Source organism: Acomys minous (genome assembly GCF_964271855.1).
Source record: "Acomys minous genome assembly, chromosome: 1".
Taxonomy (NCBI): domain Eukaryota; kingdom Metazoa; phylum Chordata; class Mammalia; order Rodentia; family Muridae; genus Acomys; species Acomys minous.
Window position 1 is genome coordinate 593,538 of NC_140483.1, and position 12,057 is coordinate 605,594.

The 12,057-nt window shown below is 40.1% G+C and overlaps 1 protein-coding gene across 3 annotated transcripts in view; it reads left to right on the forward strand.

The window, feature by feature from the left end:
• Positions 1 to 1,017: 1,017 nt before the first annotated feature.
• CR1L (complement C3b/C4b receptor 1 like) overlaps positions 1,018 to 12,057 on the forward strand; it is a 50,462-nt gene continuing 39,422 nt past the window's right edge. For all 3 annotated transcript variants that reach the window (XR_014781479.1, XM_084794278.1, XM_084794279.1), the window contains exons 1-3: positions 1,018 to 1,409; positions 5,756 to 5,935; positions 6,540 to 6,639. Coding sequence is in view for 2 of the 3 variants with exons in the window: in XM_084794278.1 (XP_084650404.1) it covers positions 1,292 to 1,409; positions 5,756 to 5,935; positions 6,540 to 6,639 (398 nt within the window). In the remaining variant the exon portion in view is untranslated. The remainder of the gene's footprint in view (positions 1,410 to 5,755; positions 5,936 to 6,539; positions 6,640 to 12,057) is intronic.

A 12,057-nucleotide genomic window follows, 5' to 3' on the forward strand; every position in this document is an offset into this window, starting at 1 on the left:
CCCCATCTCTGAGTGGGGTCCCTCCCTCCCTCCCTCCCTCCCTCTCTCTCTCTCTCTCTCTCTCTCTCTCTCTCTCTCTCTCTCTCTCTCTCTCGTGCGCGCGCGCTCTGTGTCTTCTTTCCTTTGTTTCTTTGTTTCTCCCTTCCTTTCTTTTTCTCATCATTATTAAGAAAGGAAATAAAATCTAGTACAAACCCTGTTTATTCCATTTCTGGGATCTTAGTGGCCTCCTGGCTTGTCCCCTCCATTCACTACAGTATTTTCCTAATCTAGTCTGAATACCATTGTGTATTTGTGAACAAAAATGTCTGGAAATAAACTGCATTTGGCTATGAAAGAAAATTCCTGAAAGTTATGCTTCTGCAGAGACTGAATGGCTGATTAGAATTTCAGTACTGTGGGGAGACTGTAATGTTGCAGGTCCAGAGGCTAATCTTGGGTTAACTCAGATACAAGCAAACAAAAAACCAAAAAACCCACAAACAACCTTTTAGAATCTATTGACTTAGAAGGCAATACCAAGCCTGCACGCATTCAGAGCGCCTGTAATGAAGCTTCCCCCATCTTAACATAGCTGCTTCTCTGATGTACCCACCAATGTATTTTATACCTGTCTTGATTTATGTCTTTCTCTGCTCTGTAAAACCATAAAAACTGTGAAACTTTTTCCACCTTGGAACATGGAATTTGGGGTAACCTAAATCATTGTTTCAGGCCTACGATCACTCAAAACGGCTCCAGAATACTCTTACTCCTTTTCATATGAGATCTGTGGGTTTTATGTCTAAATATATAAAATTTATGTCTGATTAATTCACTGCTTTAACTTTTTTGATTCTAGCAGCACGATACATCTGAATTCATCATAAGGAGATAAATTCTTACTCTGTACACTAAATAGAGCCTGCAACTGTTGGCTCACTGTTTTAAAAACAGCTACAGGTTAGCGTTAGGCTCCACCCTTGAGCGTTTTTTGAAGAAAAAAAAAAAAAGAGTAAGGGAGGGTTATTCCCACAATGCCTTGCTTTCTTTAGTACCGAAGGTGCCTACAAAAGGAAAACCTCCTGTAGCTGACATGCTGGGTTGTGATCCGGTTCCTGAGTTCCCGATCTCCTAGAAGAAATTCCCCTGAAACCCTAGGAACGCGGAGTAAACAAGACCCCGCCCAACAAGGGGAAGCTGCGGTCAAAGGCTTTAACTCCGGAACTCAGCGCCATTTCCCGCACACTGGGTGGGGCTACCTTCTTCCTCGCTTTGCTGTGGGGCTGTACTTGAGATCAGTGAGAAGAGAATGAAGGTTTCTTCTCCGAGCTCAGAGCCTCTGGGCCCTGTGGGGCGCCTTGTAGCCTCCTGCTGCGGAGGAATCCATCTGGCGTTCCTGCTGCTGTTCTTGGCGCCGTCTACGTTAGGTGAGCCGCGGGGAGGCCCGGGTAGGGTCGCAGGCACGGTTCACTGGAATCCGCAGTAAATGCGCTCAGCGCAGGCTGCGAAGCTGGTCTGGCGTCCCTGTGGGCGCCCAGCGCTCCTTTCCCATGGGTTCCCAGATCTTGGGTTGTACTCAGCCAGCAGGAACGCTTGGCCTCCCACCTGCTTGTCTTTATTACATGTACAGGGTACTTGTCTGCCCCGAGTGTAGAGCCAGTTGTAGTAAAGGAAGGGGGTGGGAGTAGGGGTGGCGATGATGCGTAAGTCTGAGAGACTCAATTTCTAATCCTAGAATTTGGTTGTGAGGAAAGTTAATATGCCTGCGTGTTCCTCATGTGTGAAGTGGAGAGACAGAGGCTTTTTGTGGTGTTGCTATTTAATTGGTGTTGTCAAGTGTCTAACCCAGGTCTTGCTGCTTAATTCATTTCTATCTTGGAGACATTACCTATGCATTTGCTCCGAAAGCCTAGATGGACAGCCCTAGGGATGCAGTCATCAGTTGAAAATGGCTTTGTCTTGGGACTATGTACTTTATGTCCCACCCCAAATTAACTCACATGAGTTCCGGTTTACAGAACAGCCTGCCACTTCCACCCCAGGTTGTGGGTTTAAGAGCAAGGAAGCCCCAGGGTGCAATGAAATATTTTCAAGTAGAAAAGACTGTGGAATTTGCATATTGCCCTTAAGTGGTGGTTAAGCACAAGACAGATTTCCCTTTTTACCCATTATGGAAGTTCTAATTTCCCGTCCTCTTCAGTCATAACTTTATTAGAGAAAGACTTCCTTGAAGTCTTTTGCATTTAGACTCATTGACAGTATTTTTGCTCAACTCGGGGTTTCAGCTTTTCTGCTAGACCCACATGTGTGCCTCTGACAGCGTTATCCAATTGTATGAAGCAAAAACGGGCAGACCTGTGAGCGGAAGTGAAAGAATGCTGTCTTAGAGTTGGTACCCCCTACCAGAACTAGTCCGATGTAACAGGCAGACAAACAGCAAGGACATAGCAGAGCTCAGCAATGCCACTATAACCGGCAAGTGTAGCATCCAGCAGCAACAGTAGAATGTGCTTTCTTCTGAGGCTTATCTGTTTAAACCACAGTCAGGGCTGTAAGATGGCACAATAGTTTCGTGTTACTAGAATACCGCTGGAGCTGGATGGACTCTGCCTGAGACACTTCTGTATAGTATCTCACATAACTTCTGTAGGCTCCGTTCTGTTAACTCTGCTGCCTGAAGATAACAAGACAAAGAAGGTAAGATATGGGCTGTTTCCTGTGCTTCATGAGGCAGCTCAGTTTCCATATTATAGGATGTGTGATTTATGGGGTATATAATGTAATATTAGCAAAGATAACCTCACTTAGAAAAGCAACTTCCAATATATCCTGCACATCAGAATACTCACTGAAGATTTTAGAAAGGCTAATTCCAGAAAATAAGGTGGTTGCACTGACCACCCGTTTACTTGCCCAACGATGCACACACACATAAATTGTATGTGAAAGGCACTCAGAAGAAGTGCTGTCAGATGAAAACCACCACATGCAACAAAAATCCAGAAAGTATCAAGAATACTAGTTGAACCCGGGTGTGGTGGCACACATCTGTAATCCCTGCACTCCGGGAGGCAGGGGCAGGTGGGTCTCTGTGAGTTTGGGGCCAGCCTGGTCTACAAAGTGAGTCCAGGATAGCCAAGGCTACACAGAGAATCCTTGTTTTGAAAAACCATAATAAAATAAAATAAAAAGAATACTGGTTGAAATACAGCTTTATATACCCTACTATTAACAAAATCTGTGGTAATATGTTATCACACAGTTTAACTAGTGATATTAAATGGTTATGTCTAGCAAAGTATTTTAAAAGCTTATTTTAAGCCCGGTGATGGCAAGGTACATCTTTAATCCCAGCACTCTGAATGACTGACATAGGTGGGCCTCTGAGTTTGAGACCAGCCTGGCCTACAGAGTGAGTTCCAGGACAGCGAGGGCTGCACAGAGAAAGCCTCTCTCAAAACAAAACAAGACACCTCCCCCCTCCCAAAAAAAAACCCCAAAACTCAAAACAACAGCAACAACAAAAACTAAAACAACAACAAATTAATAATAATAAATAAATGATTATTCCATTTGTATGACATTCTTTAAATATACGTACCACATTTAAAAGTTTATTTTTTACTGCATGCGCCTTGCTTTAACTGATCTGTGCAGAGTCTCTCCACTGAAGGTAAAGTGTGTACAATGGGAGCTGGGTGCAGATCAGGTTGACAGCTTATACTCTACAACGTCATGGAAGTGGCCGTGAGCTCACAGTACTAATGACTCAGGATGAACCAGTCAGTGCCTCAGATGGGACATAGGATGTAGGTAATGTCATCCGGGACAAGAAGATAACAGTACACAGGGAACAGCTGAAAAGCAAGGCTCATCACACCAGTTGTTAGCAGTACGTAAAGGAATTAAATTGCCATGTGCTGTTCACCAGCAGATAAAACAGTACAACTACAGGTGGAAAGCGGCTCGGCAGTGTCTCAAAAACAATTCCTATCATGTGACTGGGTGTTTTATTCCCATTTTTTTACTTAAGAAAAGTAAGAATCTGTGCCCTCGTAGGGAGGGACTGGTAGGAGAGGAGGGAGGAGAAACTGCAGTCAGAATAAATAAATATATAAATAGTAAATTAAAAAAATATTTGTGCCTAATCAAGACATCTATCTATATTAGTTTTCATAGCCGGATGGTTTGTTTTGTCTTCTTTAGATTTTATGTATTTATTTTACCTATGTTAGTGTTTGCCTGCACGTGTGTCTGTGTGTTATATGCATGCAGCACCTACAGAGGCCAGAAGAAGGCAATAGATCTCCTGAGACTGGAGTCACATAAGGTTGGGAGCTGCCATGTGGGTGCTGGAAATCGAACCTAGGTCTTCTGGAAGACCAGAAGGTACTCTTAACTGCCGAGTCATCTCTCCAGCTTCATTATTGACAATTGACAGTAAGAGGAAATAATAAAAGTGTCGTTAAATTATGGCACATTTATTTATCTAATTGAATATTTCTCAGCAGTGAAATAAATGCAACTTAGGTGACTCTCAAAGTAACTATACTTTGCAAAGCTCAACCAAAGAGAAAATAAAGACTGACATTTATATGATAATTGCATACAATTATACATTCTAAAAAGTTAAGTCTATCTGTAGTTAGTGAAAACAGGTTGCTGGGTGAGTGTGACAGCCCACCTGTAATTCCAGCCTCCGAAGGTATAGACAGGAGATGCCTAGAGCAAGCTGGCTAACAGGACCAGCCAAAGCACAAGTTCTGGGTTTCACTGGCAGACCCTGCTTCAGTGAGAAAGCTAAAGGGTAATAAAATATAATTTCCATCATCACCTTAAACATGCATAAGCACCTGCAATCACACAAATGCAGAACCATGCATAGACGCATGCACATCACTCACACACACACACACACACACACACACACACACACAATCAAATAAATCAATTGATATGTTGGGTATTAAATATGCTATTCTGTTTAGTTTTATTTCACAAATAAATAGTACATGAAGCAAGATCTTTAAGTGGAAAATTAGGGATATTTTATTATGATAAAAATTAATCTTTCAGGAAATATAATAATTTAAATTTGGATGTTCTAATGATATATAAAATAAAAGATTGGCATAATGAACAGAAATAGACAAGTACACATTAAACTGGAATATTTGAACATGGCTTCTTAGCATCTAATAGAATAAACAGACCCATCAAGATCAGGAAGTATGCAAAAGAATTTTATACTAGCATACATAGTAGTTATCAAAGCTGACCTTGTGCAAAACAAGATGCAGTTGCTTTCAAAAACAGCGGGAAACATGTTGCTCAGAATTTTTTTTTGTATGCCTCAATCTACTCCTTATAATTGGAATTAATTTAATTGGGAATATTAGAAGCAAAAGAAGTCATAACAAAAAATATAATATTTCCAAAGCTAAATTAAAGTGATTTTTTTCCAACAGATAATTATTGATTACATATTATTTGACCTTAGCTGGCAGTTAAGTTAATCTTGCTAAGCCTCAAGAAAAATAACTTGAGTATAGAAGTTAAATCAAAACGTATATCAGAAACTACATTAACAAAATGAAATACAGTTTTAGTTTTTGAATTTTTTTTTCCTTCTCCTCTTTGGCCAAAGTGCTGATCCATTCCTGGATGCCAGAGAGGAGGCTCTCAGGCCCTTAGATCTGTCCGGAGAGCTGCGATGGCAAGGGACGTTGCAGGTTCTTCCATTAAGGGAAACGTTGCTGTGTCTCATTCTCAGGCCAGTGCGACGCCCCAGGACCGTTTCCATCTGCCAAGCTTATCAATCAAACTGATGAATCCGAATTTGCCATTGGAACAATTCTGAAGTATGAGTGTCGCCCAGGGTATTCCAAGAAGCAGTTCTTCATCACCTGCCAACAGAACTCAGTCTGGACAGATGCTGAAGATACGTGTAAACGTGAGTGGCTGTGGCAGAAGCGCCTTTGTGATGCGTCGTAGAGCCCGCTTCAGATTCTCTACGTTTTAGCTTATGGCACATCACTAATAATCTTGTCTAAGGTGTATAGGACATGTGGACCATCCCTGTAGGTCGTGTCTTTGTACTCTGCGCGTCTGTCTTGACTGTGAACAGGTTTAATGAGAATGACTGTCACAGGGCGTGATTGAGGGAAAGTATCCCCAGGATATTTCACTTAGGGTGCCCAACTCTGTATAAATGTCACTAAGTAATTAATGATCCTGAAGCAAAGAAAAGTGTGCTTAATAAGAGATGGAAAAAACTTAGACTTTGAGGCCTGTGAATTGGAATGCTTAGAAGGATGCTTTGGTAATAAATGAAATATCCATGTTTTGGGGAGCCACTATGTGAAAATGAGAAAGAACTTGGATGGGAGTTCTGTTGGAAAGTAATGTCTGATGAATATTCTCAAAGTGGCAAAACCTCTGAAATATTAAAATTACATACACTCTCTGTAGTAAATTATAGTCAAGCTAGAAATTCATAAACTAAGGAAAGCTCAGTTTGCTTTACTAGGTTCCAAAATTCTGTTCGTTTCTCACAGGTAAATCATGTAAACACCCTGGAGATCTTGACAACGGCGTGGTGCATGTGCATACGAACCTTCAGTTTGGATCCAGAATTGATTATACTTGTAACCAAGGGTAAGTTGGAAACAACATTTCTTCATTCAAGAGTTCAAGAGCAGCAGTGCTACCTTCTAGTCAGGTCTCAGGAAAGACATCTGATCTATTACTTCCTGGTTTGGTTTCTGGTTCTGCTTTGTTGTGTGCTACAGGTTGGACTCAAGGCTTTAAACATGCTAAGCAAATGCCCTACAGTGAATCCACACCATCAGAATGCTGCCTAGCCTTAAAGGGCTTGAACATAATTGCTTAATTCTTGATTGAAATAAACAGAAGTATAACATGGTTAGGTGGGTCATTACTATGACAAAATAATTGAGATAATGAATGAAAAGGAGGAACAGTATATTTTAATTCATAGTTACAGAAGTCTCAGTTCATGTTCAGTTGACTCTCTTGCTTTGGACTGTGGTGGGATGGCCCATTGCAGCCGGACAGGGGTACAGAAGGCTCATCACCTGTGGCTGCCATGAAGAAAAGAGAGCCAAGAAGGGGCTACGGCCTCAGTATCTTCTCCAAAGGCATCACTGCTGGTGACCTGACATTGTCCCTTATGGTCTACCTCCTAAAGATTCTTAAAGACCATAGCCTGGGAGACTGAGCCTTTAATCTGTGAGCCTTTAGGAGATGTTCCAAACTATGGAAACGTACATAGAAAGTGAGGCATTCACTGGGTGAGAAGTTGCAGTCTTAAGCACACAGACTTCTGAAATCCAGAGTGGATTCTGCTAGAAGAAAGAGCAGCCCAGGGAGCCCTGAGTAAGCACAGGCCTTAAATTCACTGCTTTTATTAGTTTCTACAGTTGTTGAAATGGCTGCCACAGAGTGTTTTTGAACAAGAAAAATCGTTAGTTCTGTTCTGAGTTAGAGAAATCCAAAATAAGGTGCTGGCAGGACGCTGCTCCCTCTGATGTCCTTAGGGGAGGGACTTTCTTGCCTCCTCCAGCTTCTGGAAGCTCCAGGCCTTCCTAGGTTTATAGAGCTCAACTCTAATTTCTGTGTCTATCTGCATGGTTGCTTTCACTGTGTGTGTATGTGTTGTCCTGTATGTATTTATGTTCTGCATTCTATTTTTGTAGTGATAGTCGTTATGTTGGACCCACTGTAAAGATCCTAATTTTAACTTGATTACATCTGCAAAGACCCTTTTTCCAAGTGATGTCACACTGGCTTGAAGAGGGCTCACAGCATCGGTGTGGCCCTTAGGGAGCTCAGTTCAACCTCAGAAGTCCCTGTTTGAGCACATCAGCCATGAGGTCCTCATCAAGCATGGTGCTGATGTTGTATTTCTCATTACTCAGCATAGAGTGGAAGTGTTGCCTTAACTTCATTCTAAGTATTAATTAAGTTATAGGGCATGTATTATATATATGTTATATGTATATATGTGTGTGTAATAATATAAACGTATTTGGGAAAAAATTTAAAAAAATAGAAAGTGAAAAAAAGACATGAACTAAATCTGTGTTTTTTCAAGACAAATTAATTTTTATTTCTTTTTAACAATTTTAATTTTTTATTTTTTATTAAACATTAAATTTTTTTACATATGTATTTATATTATTACACATATAGCAAGAAGAGCCATGACGCAATCAGGAATTATATAAATGTTAAAGTTTCTTGTCTTTTGTGTGTGTGTGTGAATGGGTGCCAAGCTTTTATTTTTATTTATTTATTTTTTTTGTTTAGATAATTTTTCTTTAAATCTGTGTTCTTAATAAGAACCAAATGAAAATGGTATTTGAGAGGTTAAAAAAGTTAAAGACATTTGCTTATCAAAGAACACTTTTGAGATAACACAAATAGAAAAAACTATTTGTAAAGCATAGAATTTACAAAGGTCTTTCAATAATATATGGGTTTGTATAACTTCAGTGAAAAGACAAATAATTTTTAAGAAGGCAAAGGGGGAAGTGAAGAGATAGCTCCAATGTTAGGGTATATATTGCCCTGCATCTGCCTATAACTACAGCTCTAGGGAGCTGAATCACTCTTAGGCCCTCACTGGTACTGCCTTCACACACACACACACACACACACACACACACACACACACACACACACGTACACATAATTAAAAAGCAGAAAGACATCTTTGAGCCTGGTGTGGTGGTGCATGCTTTAACTCTCAGCACACATGAGACGGAGGCAGCAGTATCTGGACTCAAGGCCAGTCTGATTAATGTACTGAGTTCCAAACCAGCTAGGTCAGTGAGACCCTGCCTCAAAACAAAACAAAAAATGAACAAAGGATTAAACATTTCTCCAAAGAAAATGCACAAATGGACTCTAAGGAAAAGATTATGGTCATCAAAATGCAAATTCTATAACCATTTTGAGATATTGCCTCACCAATGAAAATATTTCCAAAGTGAAGACAAGCTAAAGTGTTGATACAACTGTAAAGGAATGAAAGGTCCCATACATTTCTGAAGTAGGCAACAGACCAATGTGTCTGAGGACCCCAACAATAAACCAACTCATAGGTCTCATTGGAGTACAGTGACTTGTGAAATGCTTGTAAAAGACTGGACTGCATGCCTACCTTAAAGTACAGCAAAGCATGATATATGAGTTTGCAATGCGTAGGCAAAAGGACCACAGTTCACCAGGAAAACGTGTTACTGTAGCAGCAGTAACTGACAGTTCAACAGATTATGTAACCAAAAATTCAAATTACTTTTTGGAAGTAGGTTGGAAAACTGCAAGAGAACACAGAAAATGCAGTAATACAGTAAGGAAACAAATGGAACCTAGTGAAGTATTGAACAAATTCCACAGTCAAAGAATACAATGAATAAACTGAGAATAGAGAGAAAAAAAATTCTGTACTTGGCTTGATCAAACAGAAGGAAAAAATGAATGAAGTAAAAATGGGAAAGCATTTTGAGCCACCATCAAGCATATTAATATGCATAGTCTGGTATTCTCTGAACAAACAAGAAAGATAAATGGGCAGAAAGCTTATTTTTTTAAGTGTAACAAAATTTCTCAAACATAAAGGGAAAGTGAACATCTAGATGCTTGAAGCTGTAAGAACTCTAGACAGACAAAATGTAAAGAGATCACTTAAACACAGTGAATTTTGAAAGCGGCAAAGAAAAGCAATCTGTTATGTAGCAGGTATGTTAGTAGTTTTCTCATTGCTCTAAACAAATCCTGACAAGAAGCAGGCTGGGGAAGAGGTTAATTTGAGGTCATGGTTTAAGGGTTTAGTCCATGGAAGGCATGGTGGTAGGAGCAGGAGGAGGAGGCAATGGTTACCTCACACAGGCCATTAGGAAGCAGAAATTGAGCCAGAAATATGAACCAAGCTATAAACCTCAAGGCCTCTCAAAAGAAAGACCCGTTCCCTCCAGCAACACACCTGATCTCTGGCTCTCAGAACCCTTTTGCCCTTCTCTCTATGCTGATGCGGAAGCCTCAGGTGTAGACATGTAGAATTCAGGGTACAGGTGTCCTGTTTAGAGCTGACCACTCTATACGTTCTTATTCTCTGGACATTGACCAGTAGAGTCTGTGGGTATAAAGATAAGAACCTACGGTGCAATTCATTACTATGTTTTTTAGCCAAATAATACTATTAGATTCTACTCTAGGGCCCATGACCTAGCCAACCTCTGGTTTTTGGCTCAGTTAACAGTACCCAGGTATAAATTCCATCTGGTGTAGCAGGCCTTAAATCCAAACAGAAAGTCATATTACTTTTTAAGATTTGGGTCAGTATTGCACCAGAGGACATATCTTCCCCTGCCAGTGCTTGTTGTAGCTTGCAGGGTTTATAGTTGTGAGACTGTTGATGACTTTTCTCACATGGTAGTGCACCTGCATCATTCACGTACCCTAGATGAGGTGAATATAGAGTTTTTAAAAATAACCATCTTAATTGCTAATATTAACTTTCAAGTTATACATCCTCTCTGCCCATGTGTATGTGTGTGTGTGTGTGTGTGAGAGAGAGAGAGAGAGAGAGAGAGAGAGAGAGAGAGAGAGAGAGAGAGAGAGAGAGAGAGAGAGAGAGAGAGAGAGCGCTAACACAAGGAGTTAAAGAGGAATTTCAGAGAAGCCAAAGCTAGGGAACCGTGAGAGGTGCAGAAGGCTTTGCATTGATAGGAAGAGACCGTGAAGCAAGCTGTGGGAAGGAAGCTGAAGACCACAGGGGCCTATCTGAGAGCAAAGCTGTGCAGTTGAATGTGGCTGAAGAGGCAGAGGGTGAACTCTTAGATTCCACTTACTTTACTGCCACCTCCCAACCAAGAAAACCTTAGGACCCAATGGCTTCACCACTGAATTCCAGCCCATGCCATGAGGCCAGTATTATGCTAATACCACAACCAGACATGACAACATAAGAAATTTGTAGGCCAATCTCCTTGATAAACATGATATAAAAATTCTCTACCATTTACTAGCAGACAGAGTTCTCCCATGCATGCACAGGGGTTAGAAAGATGAGTCTTCAGCATCCATGTAAAAAGCCAGCCATGGCTTCATGTGCTTGTGATCCTGGCACTGGGGGGACGGGAGACAGACACATCCTAAGAGCTTGCTGGCCAGTCAGCTTAGCCAAAAGAGGGAGTTTTCCGTTCAGTGAGAGATTTTGTCTTAAGGCAATGGACTGAGAGTGACAGAGAAAGATGCCTGCCATCTTACTCTGAACTCCTCATGCACACATATAACATACTTTCACACAGAATATGAGAGAGTGGGATTTATTCCTGGATTGCGAGCTTGACTTGACATGTGCAAATAAAATGTGATATATCACACTAACAAAATAAGGTATAAAAACATAATCATTTTGCTAGAAGGAAAAAAGACAGTTGGAAAAAATTCAGATTTTTCATGGATGGAAAAGCTCTCTAAAAAACTCAGTGGTGAAAGGCAAAAAGCCTTTTCTCTAAGATTAGGAGAACAAAGGAATTTTCATTATTATCATTATGTTGGTTCCTGTTTATCTTCAGTAATTATTTTTTACTTGAAATCCATTTCAGATGTTGACTAGAATCTGTTAGGTACTTTTAAAAGTAAATTTTTATTTTATTATTTGAATACTGCACACTTATCTATTTGTACCTTTTACCTTGTTATATCAATACATTTTATGTGAATCTCTTCTAAACAACTTACAGTTGGATATTTAAAACAATATTTATAATTAAAGGATTTACATAATTGGTATAATTATCACTTGGAAATTAACTGTTGGCTTCTTTTCTTAATTTTGTTTTTTATTTTTTATTTTTATTTTTACTGTTGGCTTCTTATTTTGTGTTTTGTAACGTACTATGTATTCTATGTAACTTTAGTTTCAGGAAATTGAACCCCTTTCTGGCATCCATAGACAAGGCAGTCGGTGCAAATATACGCAGGCAAGACACTCATACACGTTTTACAGATTTTAATACATAAATAAGAACAAAAACCTCCAAA